At 37.4% G+C, this 23,966-nt stretch overlaps 2 protein-coding genes across 7 annotated transcripts; one reads left to right on the top strand and one right to left on the bottom strand.

Moving 5' to 3' along the window:
- The first annotated feature begins 1,157 nt into the window (after positions 1 to 1,157).
- On the top strand, positions 1,158 to 18,522 carry Dap160 (dynamin associated protein 160). Of its 6 annotated transcripts, XM_018543131.1 has the most exons (34): positions 1,158 to 1,175; positions 1,750 to 1,937; positions 2,342 to 2,495; positions 2,567 to 2,715; positions 2,774 to 2,914; positions 4,548 to 4,709; positions 4,785 to 4,958; positions 5,104 to 5,452; positions 5,561 to 5,774; positions 5,842 to 5,993; positions 6,055 to 6,177; positions 6,247 to 6,385; positions 6,464 to 6,778; positions 6,985 to 7,347; positions 7,424 to 7,590; positions 7,682 to 7,883; positions 7,953 to 8,240; positions 8,421 to 8,516; positions 8,684 to 8,776; positions 8,889 to 8,897; positions 9,039 to 9,176; positions 9,257 to 9,383; positions 9,557 to 9,721; positions 14,436 to 14,560; positions 14,892 to 14,998; positions 15,092 to 15,164; positions 15,251 to 15,457; positions 15,528 to 15,611; positions 15,728 to 15,883; positions 15,953 to 16,090; positions 16,193 to 16,427; positions 16,677 to 16,751; positions 17,955 to 18,128; positions 18,259 to 18,522. In XM_018543131.1, the coding sequence occupies exons 2-34, from the start codon at positions 1,916 to 1,918 to the stop codon at positions 18,402 to 18,404; spliced, it is 5,262 nt and encodes a 1,753-aa protein (XP_018398633.1). In that variant the 5' UTR covers positions 1,158 to 1,175; positions 1,750 to 1,915; the 3' UTR covers positions 18,405 to 18,522. The 6 variants fall into 6 exon arrangements, with proteins under 6 accessions (XP_018398633.1, XP_018398636.1, XP_018398634.1 ...); XM_018543134.1 differs by lacking the exon at positions 8,421 to 8,516 and having other exon boundaries at positions 1,164 to 1,937; XM_018543132.1 differs by lacking the exon at positions 8,889 to 8,897 and having other exon boundaries at positions 1,164 to 1,937.
- Positions 18,523 to 19,149: 627 nt separating this feature from the next.
- Positions 19,150 to 23,097, bottom strand: LOC108776386 (uncharacterized). Its single transcript, XM_018542985.1, has one exon. It carries the CDS (start codon positions 23,095 to 23,097, stop codon positions 19,210 to 19,212), a length of 3,888 nt encoding a protein of 1,295 aa, XP_018398487.1. The 3' UTR covers positions 19,150 to 19,209.
- Positions 23,098 to 23,966: the final 869 nt, after the last annotated feature.

Here is a 23,966-nt window from a genome sequence, read left to right as displayed (position 1 = left end):
GAGAAGAAAAGAGGGAAAGATAAGGACAACGATTATTTCAAAAACAACGATATTGTACTGTGAAAATAGCGAGGACTCGCGCGCTCCATAAAGGGCACCGCACGTAAAAATAAGTTTAGTTGTAATTGTAAAGCAGCACATTCTATACGATAAGCCGTTATAGATCAAAAGTCAGAAGCTAGAAATACAATCGCAGTTAAATGCGAGAAGAATAATTGACTTATAACTGGCCAATTTTTCGCTCCTTTCTGATTTATTAGTAATGACTTATCGTAGAGCGTGTGTATAAGATCCAAGCATATCGACCAATCATGGTCCAGCGTTTTAAAACGTAAGATCGCACTTTTGACTGTGATTGGTCGACTCTCGCTCGCGGTGTTAGAACTAAAATATTTTTTTACGTGTAACGGTCTACTGAAAAGCGATCCGCCGCCGATTCGCGAACGCTCTCGCGTTTCCGGCTTGACTGGCCGCGGTGCTCCGCAATGCTCCGTAATTTCCAGCTCGTATACGTGTGCCACGTACGTACGATATGCACACGTGGAAGAATATCTATTATCGCCAAGGACGCGTACTCCGTCGGGCTCTCGTAATTTGGTATTACTATACTCGGGTGTATAGGCTCGAGCCGTGTTTAACCATTAATTGCCCTCTGCTGTGAAAAGGTGCGCCTGACATTTTAAATATATTTCATCGATATTCGCGTTTATCTCGGCAGGGAAAAAGTGTCAACGAGGGTTCGCAAATGATTCAAAAATGAGGGTTCGCTGATATTGTAATTCCCGCAACGCGTCGAACCTTCCACGGTTACGATCTGAAGTGCGCTCCGGACAGCTCCGGAGTCCGAGACGGCGAACGGCACGCTCTGACGTTTGTCACAGTTAGCGTGATCGACCCCCCGTGCCGCTGTGTGCAATTAAAACTCATTCTCAACGTGTTCTCAACGACAAGACCGCACTTCCGGCAACACGTATACTACATACTCGAGGGGGTATCGCCGCCCGAACTTCTCTCTCTCTCTCTCTCTCGCTTACGGAAAACCAAACGATCTTCACGCGGATCGCAGGAATCAGTCTCGGAGGCGGGATATCGATTCTCGCCGAAGAGTCCCGAAAGCGGCCGACCGTGTGTGAAAGTGACGTGCGCTAGTAGTTGCACGAACGGTCGTGAGCTGGGTAAGTTAGCGGTGTGGTCAGTGGTGGTCATCTCATCGTGGATCGGTTCGGACTTTTGTAATTCTCCCCCGATCGCGACAAATTATTCTCCGGTCCCTCTTTCATCTTTGCGCGGGGAGGGAAGATCGATTCCTTCGTCGTTCATCGACCGCGCACGCGGGAGACGAGACGACTGGGGACGACGCGCGATTGACAGTTGAAACGCGGGGACGGCCAGGTAGATTGACACCCTTAGGTAGGATCCAGTGGGTGGACAACGGTGGGTCGTAGATCGCCGCGATGACGGCCGATGGGTGGTACGGATTAACACTTCGCAACATGGGAATGGCTTACACGAGCGGGTATTCCGTATCATAGATTCGATAACATCAGCGTTTTACTCGCATACCTGCCGTAAGAGTTTATCTTATTTGATTTCTCTTTACGATGGTCGAATTGGAGCGTTCGATATTTCGGTACTCCTTCGATCCATAATTCCTCCGTTGTACGATACCGTTATCCGAAATCGCGAATAGAAATCACGGTTCGATCCCTCGGTTTTTAACTCCCCCCGATTTGATTTCTTCGTCACCAGATAAATCCCATCGCGAGGCCATCGGGAATCGATCACCGTGACCTAACCTAAGCTAACCTTGAAGGCGTGAACTATCGTCGTTAATTGCTCGATCGCGAGAGACGCGAGGTTCTAACGTGGTACCGTTCCGATTACTGTACGTGCAACAGACACTGCTCTCTCCAAAATGTCCACTCCTCAGACTCCAGGTGAATATTTCACTTATTCTTATACTACTAGTCATCTAATGATGTCTGCTTGTTATTGTCAAGCTGTAAATATGTTATCATTTGTGTCATCTGCGTATACATTATCATACTCGATATGTTTTTCACTTTGAAATAAATAGTTCATCTTACAACTTGAAAGCTTTTCTCAGTACAAACAGGGCCTAAGCCTGATGCAATACCTTTGCATATAAGTGAATGACAAAAGGTCTGGTTTTTTCCATTCTGAGTTCTGAATTGATATACACTGGTGCAACAAGTTAGAGTGAAACAGATATAATTTGTTTCTCTCTAACTTATCGTACTAGTCTAGAATTTTTTTTGGAAAAGAATAGACCTTTCATTAAAAAAATAGTTTATTCCTTCTAAATATATTTAATATGTAGGTATGGACCCCTGGATGATCCAGCCTAGAGAAAGATTCAGATATCAAGAACAATTTGATTCATTGAAACCAATCAATGGAATTGTCACTGGTGAACAGGCAAAAGGATTCCTCCTTAGATCTCAACTACAGCCTGCTATTCTCGGACACATATGGTAAAGAAGTTACTTAAGGAATGTTTCGAATCTATCTCATAAGGCATTTCCTGATTCTTTGTCTATTATAGGGCATTATCAGACACAGATGCAGATGGAAAGATGGATATAAACGAATTCAGTATCGCATGCAAGTTGATCAATTTGAAACTGCGTGGTTTCGAAATTCCCAAAGTACTGCCACCTGTTCTTGTACAGAGTTTGAAATCTTTCTCATCCGGTAGGTGAATAATTACACATGCACAAGATATGTGAAATTACATTGCAAAACATTTTAGGCGACACTAGCCAGACTGGATTATCAAATGGTTCTACTGCTCCAAGTAACGTTAGCTCTCTAGTAAATTTAAGCGGACATCAACCAATAGTATCTCAAACCATTGCAAGCACTGTTCCTACGGCTGGAAGTACCCTTATAGGTAAAATGTCATTAAAATGTTGATTCATTTTCTTATTATTCATCTTCCTATATCTCTTGATCGACGATCGTCAGGTAGATGCTTATGTGATATCTTGTAAACTAGCAAAAAAGAATCTCTATTTATTAGAGGTTTATAAAAGCTATAAACACCCAGAGATACACCTTTGCTCAGATATTCGCCGCTTATATTAGATTCATTCAGGTATATCAAACATGAGTACATATCACTGATATTCAACAAAACCTATATTATTACAATATCATATATCAATATCCATCATTTTCATAAATTAAATTGTACATATCACTGTCAATGTTATTACTTTAGTCATGAAACATTAATTATTAGGCATAACTTATCTGTGTTATTCATTATTCATCATACTACACAGCATTACAACAAAATAGACAGATTGTGGCTGCAAGTACACATGCCACAACTCATATATCGTCTAAGCCACCTGCTCGACCCGCGCCACCTTCTGTGGGTATGTTAATTGTATCGAATGTGTATTTTTAGGCCAATTTCGTTTTTTTTCTTGGAATAAACTTTTTAAATGCTTGAAGGTGTTTTATATTAAAATATATTTTCAACCTATTTTATTTGTTGATTATCATATACATTAGTTACATTGTGATGTCGAAGGCAAACTTCTTTTCTAGCTTTTGTACTCACTACACTATATACTACATAATTTTGGAATGCCTCTACAAATATCTCTCACATATCTTTATTTATAACACAATTTTATGTGTGAAATAACTATGATTTTCTTAAATATTTGAAACAAATGCACAGTTTGTACTTTTGATGTCGCCTATTTCGGAAATTTATGTTGCAGCATAAGCTTTAAAAAATACAATTCAGTCTTCGCTTGGACTACAAATTAATTTTTTTAATATACTGCTTTATACACACATAGGTATGTGTTGGACTTTGCGACAATAGATTTTTTAGCAAGTATAGTTATGAAAATAGAAATTCACATCTGCATTTTGATTATTATAAATATATATCTCTTTAATATTATTTTATATACAAAAAGTTATAAAATTAGGAAAATTCTTATAATTGCCTGAATATAAAAATAAACGCGACTGTTTTGACAACTTTGGATTGTTATAAATGAAAAGGGATAGTGATGTTATTTTCTAATCGTAGATTTAGAATTCTTATTTGTTGAGATGATGTATTTTTACTTATCATCCACTTGAGAAGTTATATACCGTTTATATACAATAATATTTGCATTCTGTCTTTTCTAACAACTTATTAATAATACTTTACACTTCACGCGGCAAAAAAAAAGGAATCGCACCTCCTCTTAATACCACAACCAGTAGTCCCCCGCAAAGACCTACACCACCTGCAAATATCGGTATGTTTAAATAAACCACAAACTCAATATGTATTGTTTATGATTAACACACAATTTTTGTTATTACATTATTCAATATTGACATGCTATGAAAAAGAGCATTAAAAGACTTGCACAATCTTGCTCGCGCTTGTTAATCTGCCTTTTTATTTATATATGTCGCTTGGATTTAAATAATCAGACATATATAATTATTGTTTGATATATAATACTAATTGAAATGTATAATAATCACGCGCGGAATTATTTCAGGAAATAATTTTACGGCAACGACAGGTGGTGGTCCGCCACCTAAACCAGCACCACCTTCATTTCCAAATAGTCCTACAGGAATCTCGTCAATGAAAGTTACGACTTCTGTCGTTGGTTCTGCAATTGTTTCTGCGTCCCCATCGATGCCTGCCCCTGGAATAGGTAACAAGAGAATAAACTTTTTAATACACAAATTATTATTCAATTTTATACTTATCGATTTTTACCTAAAATTAGGTATCCCATCAGTAGCACCTATCGCCCCTTTAAACACAACTCCTGTACCAATGGCTGCCTTTAATATGGCACAACCAATGCCAACACAGCCGTTAGGCATGGTTAGTGCAGGTATGGTTGCTCCTATGACTGGCATTCCTAGTATGGTACCATCCATTGGATCAATAAATACAGGTGTGTATATGTAAAATAATATTTTGTTTCTCTCCCAAGATTACAAAAGCTTTTATACATTTTATATCTTGACATTACATTTTACGCTATTATAATGTAGAGCTGTTTATTTATTACAATATCAATATTTATTTTCTTTTTTCAGGTACTGGAGTTTCTCCATCAGTAGCATTACCGTTAGTATCCACGACAGCAAATGGAACATTGGTCAATGGTGCAATCACACAAACGCCAGTATCTACGAATACACCTTTGAGTACAACAGCACGTCCACCGAGTATAGACAGAGTAGGCTCCATAGATTCACAGCACAGCCAGCATTCCGTTGGCTCTCCACAGTCTGTGGAATGGGCGGTACCGCATCAGACCAAATTAAAATATACTCAGCTATTTAATACTTGGGACAGAACGAGATCTGGCTTTTTATCTGGGCCTCAAGCAAGAAATATCATGGTGCAGTCGCAACTGCCACAATCTATACTTGCTCAAATATGGTATAGTAATGAAATACTACAATACAAGATAACGCGTGTAAAGTATTATTCTTTATACAATATGTATTGTAGAACAGAAAAGCAAATTTCCAAAATGTATGTCAACAGGGCTCTAGCTGATATGGATTTGGATGGACGTTTAGGTTCTGAAGAATTTGTACTTGCAATGCATCTTTGCGATATTGCTAAAGCCGGCGAAAAAATACCTACAACGCTTCCACTAGAACTTATCCCACCCACATTTAGACGGCAACGTCAAAGCAGTTTAACGCTATCTCAAAATGCAACAGAAAATATTGATCCATTAGCGGGCATGCCACAGGTATGTCTAATATAAAAATATCTTTTGCGTAAAATGAAATAGAAGAAAAAAAAATATCTTTTTACAGACTTCATTTGAAGATAAACGTAAAGAAAACTTTGAGAAAGGTCAAGCGGAATTAGAACGTAGGCGTAAAGCATTATTAGAAATTCAGCGAAAGGAACAGGAAGAACGGGAACGCAAAGAGAGAGAGGAGGCCGAGAAACAAGAGAAAATAAGGCAAGTAGATCTATTTATTAATTAAAAAGAACATAGAAAAACTTTGCGTTTTGTGATGCAGACTAGAACAGGAAAGGCGTAGACAAGCAGAAATCGAGAAACAAATGCAGAAGCAAAAAGAAATTGAACAGGAGAAGGAGGAGCAACGGAAACGTGCACAAGAACAAAAAGAGGCAGCACGCAAGTAAGTTGATTATACAATATTAAAAAAATTGTATCTGTATAGATTTAAAATTTTACGCGTGATGTTTAGGGAAATGGAGAGACAGCGACAATTGGAGTGGGAACGACAAAAGTCACAAGAATTGCAAGCACAAAGACAAAAAGAGCAAGATGTTCTTCTCAAGTTAAAAGCGAGGAATCAGACCTTGACCATCGAACTTGGAACACTTGTAAATATAATGGAAGGACACATCAGATAGTAATTACCTCAATAATCAATCCTTACGTTGTCTTTTCTTATCTTTTAGAATGACAAAGTGAAGGAATTGTCACAAAAGATTTGTGATACTCGAGTAGGAGTATCAGGTGTTAAAACGACTATCGATGGTATGAGATCAACGAGAGACACGCAGTTACAAGAAATGGCTGCGTTAAAAAATAAACTTCGGGAACAAAATCAAAGATTATTAGCATTGAGTCAAGAGAAAGCACGTATTGAAGCAAGAAATAAAATTAATGCGGCGCAAGATGCAGCCGGGCAAGAAGCTATTAAAATGGCTTTTGACAATAAACAAATTACTCTTAAGCAGATGAAAGATAAAATAGTAGATTTACAACAGCAGGTGTGTCTAACGTTTATCAATTTCATAAACAGTTTATTAATATTTTATCAAAAAAGTTATATGGTTTATGATATATCTTCGTTTCTTAATGTATTATTAAATAACCAACAGAGGTAAACTCTCTAAACCATGTAACTTTTTTGAAGACAATATCCATGATAAATGTCACTAATATTTTATCTTCATATATACGTATTTTTTAATAGATTGATTCCAAAATGTCCGATATTGAAAATAATAACACTCAGCTTGAGGATATTAAAACACAAATGAAAAATCTAGTAGTGGATTGTAAACAGCTCTATGTTACTTTTGATGAAAAGAAGAAAAAAGTAATCGAACTTCGATCAGGTAGTAATGCCTCAGCTGCCGACTTTGCCACATCCGCATGGGGCGATAGTGGTTGGGGAGATGCACCTGCTAGCGACACAGCTTGGCCTGTCAACGACACTACTGCAAGCTCAGAAAATGAGGCTGCAGTTATAGGTGTCCGCAAATACAGAGCCCTTTATGAATTTGTAGCGCGAAACCAAGACGAAATATCATTTCAGCCTGGTGATATTATACTAGTAAGTACCATATGCAATAAAATTGCGATTAGAGAGAAAATTGATTCAATAGTTACCGTAAATGTCTATATTATAGGTACCACCTGTACAAAACGCTGAACCGGGATGGATGGCGGGAGAAATTCGTGGTCACACTGGGTGGTTTCCCGAATCTTATGTGGAGCCGGTGGATACTGGTGCAGCTGATTTGGACAATGAACGTACTTTCATACAACAAGACAGTGTAGAAAAGAGAACGTTAGAGTTAGTTATTATTATTATTATTATTATTATTGCTAATATGAAGATTTTCATATCACCAAATGTTGATAATCTTTTTATTATGACTATGCAGAGGAATAGCGGAAGTTCCCGAGAACGTATCCGATGCAGGATCATTAGGGGGAGAAGCCCCAGTAGTAGAAGCTATTATACCTACTGTAGGATTAGGTACATTTTGCGCTATACAAGTCACAACTTTGTTTCCTTATCGACCTACTATGGAGCAACATCTTTCCTTTGAAAAAGGAGAAACTATCAATGTTTCTGAACAACAGGTTATTATTATATTAATTATATAAAAAAGATAATGCATATACGTTTTGTAAAACATCTGTTTTATTCAGGATGACTGGTGGTACGGTTCAGTCAGCACTGGAAATAAGGGTTGGTTTCCCAAGTCGTACGTAAAAGAAGTAATTACAAGCACGAAAGACACTGCTGCTGAAGGTCTTAACGAATATTACGCTGCTCTATATCGATATGAATCGACTGAAGCCGGCGATCTTAGTTTCAATCAAGGGGAAGTTATATTAGTTACGAAAAAAGAAGGCGAATGGTGGACCGGTTGTATAGGGAACAAAAGTGGGATTTTTCCATCTAATTACGTAGAAAAGTGCAACGTTCCCAATCAGGTATGTTCTAATTTTAATATCTCTTGCATTTTGTTTTTGCCACTTCCTAATCATTCATAATTCATTTGTAAATTGAAATTAATTGCTTAATTCAAAAGCACAATTTCTTTTCTGTTAATTCATTTGCTTTTGTTAATCCATGTTTAAAAGTTTCTAATACGAATGTGTGACATCAATTAGGATGTGTCTTTGTCTACTAACGTTCAATCCACTACTGTTGCTGCAACTGCGGAAACAAAGAACGAAACTGATACTATGGCGACTGTAAAATCTCAAGTGCGTAATCTTAATTATTCATTAACAATTATGTTTACAATTACATCCTGTATTTAATGTTCATGTGTTGAAATATTAATGTTATTAATCCACTATTACTGTATTTATATTGAACAAAATGATACTGCAGTGATAAATTAAATAACATAGAGTGTGCATGTATTTAGGCAGAGAAAACGGCAGAGCAGTTAGAAGACGAGAGAGCAGCTGCTGAAGATAGAGCGGAATTACCAGACTTTACTGCTATGGCTGCTCAGCAGGTAAAAGAAAAACTTCTAATATACTCACACAGTTAGAACTGTTTTAATAGTGTCTTTTATAAGAGTGTAATTATTTATTGCTTCTTTTATGCTCGACGTCCTGATAATGCAGTATTACAAGGTATATTTAATTTATTATATTGTTATATGAATTTTAATCATTATGAAAAAAATAGTTTATGTAAACTATTTTTTTAATTCAGTAAAACATTTTTTAATATCGAGAAGTTAATTTTATTTATGAGGGAAACCTTTTTCACAGAGAGGAAGAAAACCAGAAATTGTTCAAGTTATTGCACCCTATCAAGCAACGAGTTCAGAACAGTTGGACTTGCAAAGAGGACAATTAATAATGATTCGTAAAAAGACTGACAGCGGTTGGTGGGAAGGAGAGCTTCAGGTAATAAGAATAAAAGTTTCTTCTTTATTTATCACACAATGTCGTACTGTTAAATAATAATTTGCGCATTGTTTATTCAGGCGCGCGGTAAAAAGAGGCAGGTTGGTTGGTTCCCAGCAACTTATGTTAAACCCTTAACTAGTAGTAGTAATAGAAGTACACCTGTCTCACATGGATATCAAGATTCTCCAACGGATCCAAATATTGGTAAATAAATTCTGCATTTTACAATTCTTTAAAAATTGAACTTGTACGTGTTTGGATTATAAACTATAAAGAATATATTAAATTTAAAAAAGCCTACTCTCACACACACACACACACACACACACACAGAGATATAATAAATCTATAACATAAATGTTTTGTTTTATTTATAGAGCGTGTTATGGCTCTGTATCCTTATCAGGCACAAAATGAAGATGAATTAAGTTTTGAAAAAGGTGACGTTATATCGGTACTTGCTAAGGAAGAAGCGTCATGGTGGAGGGGCGAATTGAATGGTGTATCAGGCGTCTTTCCGAGCAACTACGTATCACCTATGTGTAAGTATTCCTTTCGTACGTGATTGCCGTAATTGAATCTCAAGATCGCCTTATGCCTTTAACGTCACAAGTCGTACAGTGTGAACAGAGAAGAAAATTATGTACTGTAGCGGTAACATGTTAAATTTCTACACATACTGACTGCACGCGTATAAACATGAGAGAGAAAGAAAGAGAGAGAGAGAGAGAGAGAGAGAGAGAGAGAGAGAGAATGAATGATTAAATCAATTAAAAATGGAGAATACAGAAATGCGAAATATATACATAACTTCTGGCTACGGATAGGCGGACGATCATCAGGTATAACAGTTCCAATTAAAGTGACTATTTATTTATTATATCTTTTATCGTTGTTGTTATCATTTTCGTCATCGTTATTATTGTTTTATTACCAACACTATCACTATTATTCATCATTGTTGTCATTATCATTATGCCTATTATTATAATTTTTATCATTAAATTATTTTAGATTAGGCTTTATCTTCAATTATTTTGCACTTGATTATCTAGTAACTCGCAAAATAAGCAAAGGTGGGGTGATTATTGCAATTGTTAATAAATACTTAATGTTAGCATTATATTATAAGTTAATAGTTTGTAAGAGAGTAAAGTTGAAAAGTATGTAGCGTATTCCCCATATTTTCTTCTGGATAAATAAATATATATATGTATATATATATATATATCTATATATTGTTACGAATAGAGTGTTTACAGAGACAAAAAGAGTGAACAATATAAATTTTTTATAAGTTCAATGTAGATTACAAAAATATCGAAGAATATATTTTCTCCATCAGTTATAAACCTTGTCTGAGTTAATGATATCATTGGAAAACTTTTTTTTAATGTAAGTATTGTAAGTAAAAATGATGCGTTTGGTTGTCCCCGCTTGTATTTTATAATAACTGCCATTTTTCTCCTTCTAATACATATGCATTGTGTATGGCACTGGTTACTGGTATATTACAATTTACAAGCACAAAGAGATCGCTCACACACTTATCGCCTTATGGTTTATATTAGAAATGGATACAATAGAACGGATGCGAACAGATCAGACATTCTCAGTTTATGAAACAGCCTGCCTATCTGCCTTGCATGTCTACCCATTCGTTCGTCCGTCTGTCTCTCCGTCAGAGGTAGCCGTTTCCTTGATCACGATTAACAATAACAATTAACAACTAACAGCGTAATCGATATAACTTGCGATTTTATTATTCGTATATAATAATATACATAAATTATTGCAGATTATATTTTATAATTAATTTTTGTATGCATTTTTTAAATATTCTACAGTGGCAGTTATGTTTTTCTAATTGAAATAAAATTAACAAAAGAACATTTTGTAAATAAAATTCTTATTCAATTTGTAGATTTCTTTAATTTATTGTTTTATATGCATTTTATTGAAAAATTGTCTTATAAGAAAAGAAATAGTAACCTTTTAGTGAAACACTTTATACAACTCTGTTTTTATACCTCTTAACGACAATTTTAATATGTTAAAATTAAAAGAGATGCTTTTTGAAAAAAACAGCTGCCTCAATTTTTTCTATTATTAGTCTTATAATATGTGCATTTTGTAATCTTTTTATTAATTATTATCTTTCGCTTTTGCTTAACACGCAGCATAAAGGGTAGCCGAGCAGCAGAACAGCATTGCTGGTTAAAATTAAAGCACCTGAAGTGTAATAAGAACAATAGAGCAGCTCCTACATTCGGCACGGCGTGCTACGACAAGAGAAGTCTCATCGTTGGAGACATTGTGCATGAAAAAAAAGAAAGAAAAGTGAAAAAGTGAGAGGTGTCGGGGCAAAGACAGAAAAATAGGATGGGGAGGGAAAGGAGTGTATGTGCATATGTGTGTGTGTATGTGGTGTGTGTGTGTGTGTGTGTGTGTGTGTGTGTGTGTGTGTGTGATAGAGAAAGAGAGAGAGAAAGAGGAAAAACGAAAGACTCAGGGTTGGCTCTTCATCTCTATAAATATAGTCTCTACTTATACATATTATACAAGCCTTTCCCTCTGGTGCGGGGTTGCACTCATTCCTTCATTAATGTTATCATTCGGATTGTTAACATGAGTCATATAGCCTTTAACCGTTTTACATCTTCAAACGAATTTCCATCCAAATACTATGTTCGTTAGAAACAATGCGCGCATGTACCAAATCCAATCGTTAAATCGTTTCATTAGTGTTATGACCACCTGATATATCTGCACCAACACCAAAGGTCTACCTCAGTTCTCTATCTATGCTGACGTACAATTAAGAAACAATAATATTAAATTATTAGCTTATTCATGTTAGAAATATTTAACATTACGTCATGTATGAATACTATTGTTACTTAAATGTTTAAGTGATTTGTTAAGTTCATGTTAGATGCATATTGCATCTTGTGATGTCCACGTGCGGATCCACGTTAACGTATTCAGATCGATTTTACGTTTAAGAGCTTTAATTTAAGAAATTTGGTCTATAAAATATATTAATTTTTAATAAAAAAATACTTTTTGAAAACGGAAGAAGCAAGTGTTTTGAGAATCATTTTTTATTTTTTCTTGCTTCGAAACATTTTGGTGGTCGATTAAAATTTAGAAGATTTAATTCGATCGTCCCGTAGGATTTAAGGTTCATCACTATGTATTTCTGTTATTTCCTCCGTCTATAGTGTAACGTCTGCGTTGATCACAGTTGCGTGAGATAGAAATGATTGTTAGAAAAGTAACGATGATTGTATTAAGTTTTGTCTTTTGTCAACGTTATTATATAATGCGCATCGCAGGTCGTTAAGAATCGCGGTTGTCTCATGCTGAGGCCTAGAGGATATGTAAAGGATGTGTGACGATCTCATGATCAAATAGCCGGTGATTAGCTGCCAGAATCAGAAACGATATAAGAGAAGAAGGAGCCCTGAACGTCTTGTACAATTTCATTCGACGCCTGACATTACACGCGGCTTATTATGTACGTTTAGTAAAAGAAAATAGCAAACTACGCAAAATTATTCTGTTCATTTGCGTAGACATTTCATGAGAAGAGAAGCCAAGTGAAGCAAAGCGATATACGACTTGATTGCTCGCTATAGATTCGGCATAATTTATCAATTTTATTGTTCGATCTTTAGTCGATTATCCCGCGCGAGTGACGAGTGTTGTATTGCTGTAAATAACAAAGAAGATTAAGGATAATGTGTGCTCCTTCTTCACAGCCTTTTACGATAGAGCCTAAATAAATAAGCACTCGTACGTGAACAATAATTGCTGAGGATCACTAATAATGACATATAAGTAAACGATAGTGTTGACCACGTGATTCAATGAATAACGTTATTGTAAATCAGTTTTTCCATCGAATCGCATTCCTATATGTGTATTAATCGACTGACTGTTTATTTCTTGAATTGTAATTGACAGTCGGCGTCTTATTCGTGTAATGTATTACTATTAGTCCGTTGACATACAGTGTTCCGTTACAAAGAATTTATTATATTAAAAGATATATTCAAATGTTTATTGTTTCCAAAAAAAGAGATCCTTGAGACCCGCATTAGAGCCTACATTTTGCACCAAGTACGGCGTACACGCAATTACGAAGCTTTGATACAACAATGACAATTTAACGTTCGATGAACGTTTTTACGAATGTTCGCGAAAGTATGGTCGGTCTGGCTTCCCTAGAGACTTCTTGAAGCTCCAACCATAAAATCATTTAGAGAAACGATGATGATACAGCTGATCCGACAAGAAATCAAGCGCACAACGTATTTATTCATTGCTATTGCGAGAACTTTTACGCGTTCCATGTAATCCTCCACGACAGAAACGAGTAAATACGTTATGTCACTGTGGCAATAATTGTGTGCTTAATAATTAGGTATTCCAGACAACCAGTCCAGCATAACGTTATACAGATGGTGGGGTGGCAGGATGTTTAAAGCAAGTTATGCAACTGGTTATCCTTAGTCGATGTAGCTGTGTAGTGCGTTATACTCCTAAGATTGTTACTATTTGCAAGTTGTTTGTTTATTCTAATATCGAATCTCATCAGAAGTCTCACAATAGGGTACGGTGTAATCTGGAATGTAGTGGAGAATGTTGTAAGAGAGTATGAATTCTGTGTGACTATACGAATCTTGTTCACACTTTATATACATATATATATATATATAATATATATAGAAATATTATATTGTGTTTCCACACACATGTACGCCGATGTTCTTATACATATGTAAACATATCCATATGTGCATAAACGGATACGTTCGCATCTCACCGCTGATCGAAATAAAATATCTGTCTGTTGTAAGATTATTATTAAAATTATCATTCTCGGCTTATCAAAACATTTTTTTCAATATATTTTCTCTCGTTTTTGCAATATAGAACCAATGTGTGTGATAGAAAATATTTCAATCAAGACATTATATGCATTCGAATAACAGTCGCTCAGTGAGCGTTCAATGAATTCTGTCACCTGATTAATATATTTCGTTAAATCCTAAAATAGAGATCAATCATATGAAAGAGCTCAGTGAGCGGTTGTCCTTCTGAATGCACCCAATACTTTCATTATTTGAAAATAATACGTTATTTCTCGCTTTAAAGCAAAAATTCAATTCAAAGAACAAATAATACAAATTTACAAAAACATTTAATAATTTTAGAAAGAAACATAGTTTATGTATATTTTATGCGTAGCGAATGAATTGATGGTAGATACAATGATGTATCATAATCCCATGGAGAGAAAACGCCAGGAACATATCAAAGAGCTAATCGTGACTGAACATGCTTACATAGAAGACATGAGATTAGTACATGAGGTATTCTTTTCTGTTTTCTTTTTTAAATTCATCTTGTTTATTTATGTGGTACATTCACGTGTACATTTGGGATATTATGATGTATGATTCTCTTTCCTTTCATCTACAGATTCTTTACGCGTTAATTTGAAGTAGATTTTATCTCCGAGAAGTATTATGTTTGTTGAAAAGTTATTTCTTTATTACGCATTCATTCAAGAGATGTAAAATGATTAAAGAAAACACGTGGACTTCAAATTGATCAGAAGATCAATAAAGATGAAGGGAATTTTGGGAAATCTATGGAACGCTGTAGCATACATATTTATAAATGCATTTGTACACTTTTTAGGTATTTGAGAAACCGTTAATTAAAAGTTTAGTCCTAAGTGTTGACGAGATAGAGAGGATATTTATCAATTGGAGAGATATTATTGCGTGTAATGACAATTTTTTGAGGTAACTAGAGTTCATTGATACAATATTGTAACAGAGTATATCTTCTATCGATGCTAAAATTATTAAAGGAACACAAATTGGAATTTCTTACAGGACTTTAAGGATACGAAGAGATAACAGCTATAATGGAGTAGTTCGAATGATTGGCGATATACTGTGTGAAAATGTAAGTGTAATTTTTAAGTGCGCAGTGTAAAAAAGCTGTCTTCATTATCTCTTGAAACTTGTTTACATGCGATGTATTTCGTACAGATACCTAGGATGTCAGCTTACATAAGATTTTGTAGCTGCCAAATATCTGCTGCAATGTATCTACAACGTTTAACGGAGACTTCGTTAGAATTTGTTCGAGTCGCACAGGCATGTCAACAAGACCCGCGGACGAAAGGAATGCCGCTAAGCTCATTTTTAATTAAGCCGATGCAAAGGATAACAAAGTATCCGCTCATCATTAACAAAGTATCAGCTTCTATCTGTAAATAATTGTCGTTCACGTCATATGCTATAATGTGTAACACGGTGATTGTAGATTTTAGAGTATACGCCGATAGATCATCCTGATAGGCAGTATCTGCAGGAAGCATTAGCCAAGTCCGAGGAGTTTTGTACTCAGGTAAAAAAATAAAAATAACATATAAAATCAGTATAAATATATCGTTATATCTCAGCACACATAGGATAGAAAATTTACAGCCTTACGTTACAGCCTAAATATTGTACGTCACGCAGGTAAATGAAGGCGTTAGGGAAAAAGAAAATAGCGACAGACTGGAATGGCTACAATCGCATGTTATATGTGACGGACTTGAAGAACAGCTTATTTTTAACTCCTTGACGAATTCCTTAGGACCACGAAAACTGATACATTTCGGTATACTTCATAAGGTAACGAATTCTTCAGGAATATTGAGAATCTTTGTGTAACGTGATTTTACTGTTGCAATTTTATTACAGTCAAAAAGTGGTAAAGAACTCGTCGGCTTCCTCACGAATGACTTCCTACTATTTGTCCAACCAATAAAATTCTCCTTGAACTGTCAACAATTTTCATTTGAACGTAATGAGCATCAGAAGTTTAAGATGTACAGAAAGGTATAATATAGATATATACTTAATCTTGTAGAAAAATAATTCAAGTTAAACTTTCTTGTGTAATTATAATGTCGTTATCAAAAGGCTGATTTTTTTTTGTAGCCGATATTTCTCAATGAATTGTCTTTGTTTGGACAAGGCGACGGAAACAGTAGTCTGAGCGGAAGTGACGTAGCGGAAAATTTATCAAAAACTCTAAGACTGAAAGATCAAAAAAAATTTATAATATTGTTAGCACCGTCTGCAAATGAATGTTCACTGTGGTCGAAACGAATTGTAGAAGCACGTAGGAGGTTTTTGGAGAACGAGAAGAATTGCTTGCAAAGACAACGATCAAGTGAGTGTTAATTAGTATAGTAATAGTTAATTAACTATCACAACTATTAGTTAATCTAACATTGAATTTGTCGAACAATGTTATACTATCCGTACTTCTGCAAATTGCTTTTCAATGTGATTTGGAAACATACATATACGTATATTTATACATTAGTAAACACTATGTCAATCTGTATGTTTACATAAATAATTGTGCTATTTAAGAAACTCTATATTCAGTAATAACTCATGGTTTATGTGGGAGCAGAACAGGCGCAATTTGGGGCGTGCGGCAGAATTCTCGTCACTGTACTCGAAGGTTTCAACTTGAAAGCTCCGTCCGGTAAGGATCTAAGGGTATTGTAGAGGTGTATTCCGTTTCCCGCATGATGCATCACTTGTCCTTGTTTAACATTTGAATAACAAGAATAAACAATGCATTATGCGCATCATGTAAGAAACGGAACGCACTCTAGGTTGCTAGTTATTGCTTCTTGTGCTTTTCTTAGTAAAGCTTGATGTGCTTTTTAATGCTTTTTCTGTGCTTAATACTTTTGTAATTTTAATGGTTGTGACAAAAATGTATATAGGTAATCGTGTCTATCCGAAGAAGAAAATGTATTAGTGAATGATCAAATCAGAACATATTTTGTGTATCATTTATAAGGTTACAGTTGCATGTAACGCTTTACTACTAATCTGCCATGGTTGTAGTTCGCAGAAGACTTCCACAAGGTAGGCTGATGTTAGTAGTTATTGAAGCTGAAGACCTTGCCATTGGCATGAAAGGTAAAGTATCGAAGTCCTGATTTTTTTTTTAAATACAACATTGAATAGTTCATATTTTATATGAAAAACTGACTTGTAAATCAATTTTTATTGCACTTGTTAATTCTGATGGTTCTTACATGCTTCTATTGCGCATTTTTTCTTTATTTTTATTATCTTAGTGCAAATTAAAAAGTAGTAGTTTTTTACATAATATATTTTTAAAATTAAATATTTTTGGCGAATAAAACTGCGAAAGAGTTCATGACAAAAAGTTAGTTATTCTAAAAGTTAATTATGAAAAACCATTATTTAAATATCTCAATTTATATCTTTCTATAACAAGGGAGATTTTAAGTTTGGCTGGAAAATCCATGGACAAGGGTACGTACTGTGGCATGACATTTGAGGACTATGCAATTACTATATAAAGGCAAAATTACTAACGCTTGAAGGGAAAAGAAAAATATATATACATATACATATGCAGGATGTACTATTTTAATTTATCCAACCGATTTTCTCAAAATCTTTAAATTCATGATAAAAGTTGTTCAATTACTATAGGTGAAAAAATAAGATGATGACCATGTTTTAAGAACATCTTCTCAAGATCAAGGTTATCATCTCTTCTCCCCCTCTTCTTTATAATTTAATAATTTTATCTAAAACATATTTAAACTTAAAGATTTCGAAAAACTCTACTGGAGATAAATTAAAATAGTTTACCCCATACAGTCTGGTCATATGCATATGCAAGTGTTTGTTTCTTTTCTAGGAAAGTGTAATGCATTCTGCAAAGTGTCTATGGGCTCTCAAGAAGAAAGAACGAGTGTCGTATCCGGAAGCGATTGTCCTTTGTGGGATGCTTCAATGCAATTCCAAGTAAAAGATCTGATCGAGGATACCCTTTGTATTACCGTGTTCGATAAAGGGTATTACAGTCCTGATGGTAAGTTTTTATAGTATAATCCTCGTATGGAAATTAGATAATTTTACATAAGCATATAAGAAATTAATAATTAATCTTTTAAATCGATAAATTCTGTAATTTTTCTCATGTTTTCAATGTTGTAATACAGAGTTCCTTGGTCGCGCTGAGATTAGAGTAGCCGACATAATGAGAGACAGCAAAAACTCTTGTGGACCAATTCAAAAGAGGATCAAGTTACATGAAGTAGAAAGCGGTGAAGTCGTTCTCAAGCTTGATCTTCGACTGTTTGGATAAGATGTAATAAGAACTTCTAATCTAAAGTATGCATTTATATAAAAATTTATATAAGACTTATATCCTAAGTACGTAATAGAGAAAAAAGTTCGCGAAATAAAAAAATGCCAAAAATTAATTTTTCCTATCACTCTTCCTTTTCAAAAATTCAGAATTTTTAAACCATGTAATCTTTACACGTTTGCATGATAGATAATATATATAACTGACTTTGTTTTCAAGAATTACAAAATTATGCAATGTAATAGTATAAGTAAAAAATAACGTGAGAAAGTATAAGGTTTAATTTTTGGATTTTTTTATACATAATGGGAATACTTGATAAATATAAACATTGCAAAAGTATTGTGTGTCCATAAAAAAACTTATATTAATATTTTTATTCAACATTTTAATACTTTCGATACGTTTATACTTAACGATACGTGCATCAATATTTTCTACATATTTCAATACTTAGCTGATGTTAATGCTACCGCTAGGCAGAGTTTAACAAATGCTAGTCATTACATAAATCATATATCATTTTATATCGCGACGTTCTTATATATTAAGCGGAATGAAAATTGAGTACAGTCTTCTACTGTTCAAGTTAACTATATCGCGAAGAATCTTTTCATCGAGCAGCGCGCAGAGACATTCGCTCTTCATTCTCTTTGTTACGCGCATACGTTTCGCTTTCGTTTTCGCTTTCGCCAACGTTTTCGTTTACATATACGCGAGAAGAGTAATAATGAGTGCGAGCGAATGTCCGAGAGCAAGACTCAAGAGAAAAGAAATCAAAGTGGCCGATATTCTTTAAAAGTTATCCTCTATCAGGTACAGGCAACGTTTCTTTGGAGTGCCTGGGCATGTTTGTCTCGGTGTCCATATCGACGACATCGTGACGCTCCGTGTCCTCCGTGGGAAACTCGTAGAGTGGCTTGAAACCACCGTAGAGCTGTGGCTTAAAATTATCAGCATCGAACTCATTCCTCTCAGTCTGCGTGTCGTTCTCCGAATCGATAGGTTTCTCCTCGTTGCTATCACCATCCGATTTCTTCTCCGCTCCTGCGGGCGATTCGACGACGACAACACTCCAACCATTCTTACTGGGCGTTTCGGCGCTCATACTAGCCACGAAAGGAGCCATGAAGTTTTGCGGTGCCGGTGCTGAGCTAGAAGAGCTGGAAGGTTGCTGCGAAGGCAGTAGCTCTGTTTGTTTCGCATCAATGTTTACGGCAGCATCATCATCGACATTGAGTTCTTTGTCAAGATGTGTCGGATAAGGCGCGTGCGTCGGCGTATAAACAAAAGCAATCGGCGTCGAAGTTGACATCAAGCTCGACGACGACGTCGCGATCGGTGGTATACGATGCAGCGTCACGGAGATCGCCGCGTCGTTCTTCTTTCGATACGGTGAGAAGTCCTGTAAATATGGGATCACATTCACTGCATCATTTTTCTCATTCTCTCGTTCGTTCGCAATCGCGGCGGAAGCCTGTTGCTGTTGCTGCTGCTGTCGCTGTTCGCTGGGTATCAGCACGGGGGTCTCCTTTACGGCGGGAAAGACGGACGATGGATCGGGCCGTTCTAGCGGATACGGAAAGTCCAAGGCAACTGGTCTGCCGCTGTAGACGGTATGCGTATCATCCTGTTCGTTTTGCAATAGAGTATCAGGTGGTAACGGTCGTTGAGGGCCTCGCGTACCCACGACGACGCTGCCGTCTTTCTCATTGGAATCATCCGGGTGTATGTTGACCGCGGTATTGACCGGATACACCACGTATACAGGTTGTTCTGGTATTTCTGACGGATCGTGATTGTCAGATTTTCTACGCTCCGCTTCGTGCGCGAGCACAGGTTCCACGGGTTGCCCCAGTTGAGCCTCATCACCTTCGTCGCCGAATTCACCATGATGCTGTATCATTTGCAGGGTCGCGACGCGCGGTGGATCCGCCGTTCTACGCTTTGGGAATAACGGTGGTCTAGGTGGTGTCATTGGCGGTTCCTCTGGATATTTTTCCGGACCCTCACTGTCGCGTTCGTCCGTAATCTCGCTCTTACCCCGATCCTCATTTCTGTTTTCGCCGCCCTCGCCGTCACCGCTGCCACCATGAGCGAGCAATCTATTCGACGGCACGTTCTCCTCCAAACCCCCGCGCGATATGGACGATAATCCGGGTAGTACCGGGGGACGGAGTCTTCGTATCGTCGGATCCGTCTCGTGAGACAGGACCGCGCTGTCCACCTTCGACGTCGGCGTGAAGGCCAGTTTGACCGCGTGGATCGGTGGCGGCGGTGGATTCAAGCGCTGAAGATGCGATAGTGGTGGTAGCGGCAGAGGTCTTCGTGACGGATGAACCGGCTGTCTAATCCTCGTGGGTACACTTTGCCCAGCCGGCATCGTTCCTATTACGTCCGGACTACGGTGACCATGCGACGCTTTCGCGTTAGGTCGGAATTGGGGTAGAATGTTAGGTAACTTCGTATCCGCCGAGTACGGACGTTTTCTTACTCCTGCGTCCAACGGAGGTACTGACAATCCCAGATGCGGCTTGATACGCGGCGGCAAGGGCAATCTCTGCGGTCTTACTTGATTCGGCCTTGGCGAATCAAATTGATAATAATAATAATTTGACGGCGGTTTGGTGCTCTCTGCAGGCGGTACCAAATCCTCGGCGAGCTGTGGCAGATCTCCGACGACGTCCGCGGGTAGATTAAACTTCGTTTTATTCGTTGACGTCGACGTTGTCAATGTTATTTTGGGCGGTAACTCGTGAATGCTGCCATCCGCTTCATTTATGATCACGGTGTGCTCCTCCTTCAATGAATCTTTGTTCTTCGTTTGTTCCTTTTCTGGGAAAATTACGTAGCCGGAATCCTTGCTTGCATTCTTCGTATCTTGAATTACCGTGAGAGCAACGAAAGGAGTTTGAAGTCTTGTCGGATTGACTTCAATGCTGTCTTTCAGAGGATTAGGACTGGACCATTTCTGCGTAACGCGGTCGAAATTCGATTCAGTAACGGAAATAGGCAAATGCTCATGTTTAACTTCCTTCGAGGGATTGTGTGGATCGTTACGAAATGGCCAGAATAGAGTATTGGTCTCGGACGGGCCACCGTACGGATTTTCTCCGACGGCTGTTCCGACCGAGTAATAACCACCGTCGACGTTCTGGCGATTTCCCAGAACAAAGGACACCATATTTTGACCTGGTGGTATCACGATATTACTCGCGCTCTCTATTACTGCCGCTCCCATTTTGTCTGGTTCTAATTTAATTATTGGATTCGGTCTGTATCTGTTGAAGGACGTAGAACTAATCGGATGGTGCGGTACCGTTGGAAATTGCAGTGGTCTGTTCGCAGGTACGTCTTTCTGGAGTGTGGGTAGCGTCGAAGATACCGAACGTAAAGGCGCAACTGTAGTCGACGTCGTGGCTTCTGTTGATGACGCGGTCACCGTCGTGGTGATGTTTGCAGTTGTCGTCGACGTCGTTGTACTGGAAGTGGTCGTAGATGGTGTCGACGTAACATGCTTTAAGTTTAAGAAATCTTCAAACCATAAATAGGAATAATTGTCTTCATTGTTGTCGGCACTTTCACCGTTTGATTCATAAATATCATACGATTCTTTATGTTCTTCATTTTGCGGTTTTATTTCGGGGACTACTACCAAATTCTCTAGATTCGATTGATCCTTGTAACGAGTAGTGGCCGGTGCCTTATCTGTTGTCTCTTCACTTGGAGACACGTCGCTTGAATTTCGACGAGATCCCGCGTGAGTGGAAGCATGTAGTTTTTCGATTGGCAGAAGATTCTTCTCATTTTCCGCCTCAAAACGGTCGACTGAGTGAAATGTGATCGAAGTATTGGACGGCTTCCACGTAGTTACAATAGGTGCTTTGGTTGAGGTAGAAAGCGCAGAGTTTGTCGTGATCGACGATGCGAAAGACGTAGTTGTTAATGAACTCGCGGTGGTTGTCGATTTCGTTTTAAGATCGTTGACAGTCGTAGTTCTGTACGTGCTCGTTTTTGTCGGTGGATAGCTTTTGACGGGATGTACATACAGATCGCTGTCCAAATGATGTCTGTGATTGTACGTGCTGTAACTGTTAGTACCGCTCTGTACCTTCGTATTCGCGTACGAGCTCGAGATCAACGGGTACTTGTCATTTCCATATTTGTCCGAGGAATAATGAACGGGTAAGTTGAGGAAATCGTGAAAGTTAGGCGTGATCTCGTTCGGGCCGTTCCTATCCTTGTTCCTTATCTTTTCCTGCCTTGTGTACACGCTCTCCTCAGCATCCCTGTTACCGTTTTTGCTCTCTTTATCCTCTCGCTCGCGATAACGACCGGTGTAGTTGAGAGCTTTGACAGGCGGTGCTTTCTCGAAGTCGATCTTACCGGTTATCGGATCCTTCTCCAGAGAGAACGGTTTGCCGCCGTTGAAGGCGAAAGGCGGAACATGGTAACGTGGAACACCGTCGTCGCCGGCTGAAGCCTCAGTGTCAGCAGCAACGGTGCTCTCCGCTGCAACGAGATCCAGGTCAAGGTCGTCCAGACGTGTTTTACGACCCAACATGGAAGAGCCGTCGACTTTGTCGGATCGAGTCGTTGATCCGGCATTGTTGTCTAAGTGGCCGCCCATCAGGTATTCACCCGACACACATACCAGAAGGGCGAGGAGCAACCACAGGCGTCTCCGCATCTCTCACATATGATGCCTGGAAAATATTGTGCTTATGATCAATCTAATAGCATGATAAACGTTTTACAATATCTATACAATACAATATCTAGCTTTCCTTTTCGTTAATTTTTTTTCTCGGTTTTTTACGCCAGTATTCCGCGTCGTACTAGTATTTAAGCGATGGTTCTTATCTCAATTTCAAATGCGGGTGTTGCTTTTCACATTGCAGTGAAAGAAACGCATTAAAAAAAAAAAAAAAAAACATACGACCTACATCCAGTAAAATTAAATATTGTGACATAATTAAATTCGTGTTCCACATGTACACCTTTATGGAAGATGCGTACAGTAACAATTAGCTTAGTTTGTTAAATATATAGTAAGCTGTGAATGATTCCGGAAATATTACTGTAAACGCGCGACATACCATATGTCTTACGGTGTAACATAGTAATGCCAAATGAGACTTTAATTATAAATGTAAGGCCGTTATTCCGAACAAGTTCCGTTCGTTTGATTATGAGTAAAATATTATATATAGGCGATAAAAATGTATGCGCTAATTTGGTGAGAATTTATATTCGGGGTAAATGCAAATTCACACGTTAATATAGATATTCCAATAAACTTGTAACGTATAAGACAGTAGACTATATTACGTCAAGTGGAATTCCGTTTCAATGTATAACGGGTTTTAGTAACTTCTCTCCTCGTCTTCCGGCATCGCACCGTCTTTTTCTTTTCTCTTTCTACAAGCTTTCCGTACGGATCCGTTTTGTGTTTCCACCTATTTCCTACGGCTCTGATAATCTATTATTTTATTAGCATATAGTTTTAAGAATGTATATAGTTATACACAAAAATTTTTATATAACGAAAATAGTACT

Source organism: Cyphomyrmex costatus, unplaced genomic scaffold (genome assembly GCF_001594065.2).
Source record: "Cyphomyrmex costatus isolate MS0001 unplaced genomic scaffold, Ccosl1.0 scaffold36, whole genome shotgun sequence".
Lineage (NCBI taxonomy): Eukaryota > Metazoa > Arthropoda > Insecta > Hymenoptera > Formicidae > Cyphomyrmex > Cyphomyrmex costatus.
This window is presented reverse-complemented; position numbering and strand designations above follow the sequence as displayed.

Coding starts and splice junctions, on each gene's coding strand:
- Dap160 (XM_018543131.1), top strand. CDS start 1,916: ATGTCCACTCCTCAGACTCCAG. Junction 4,710..4,784: donor GATGCCTGCCCCTGGAATAG/GTAACAAGAGAA, acceptor ACCTAAAATTAG/GTATCCCATCAGTAGCACCT. Junction 5,453..5,560: donor TCTATACTTGCTCAAATATG/GTATAGTAATGA, acceptor GTATGTCAACAG/GGCTCTAGCTGATATGGATT.
- LOC108776386 (XM_018542985.1), bottom strand. CDS start 23,097: ATGCGGAGACGCCTGTGGTTGCTCCTCGCCCTTCTGGTATGTGTGTCG.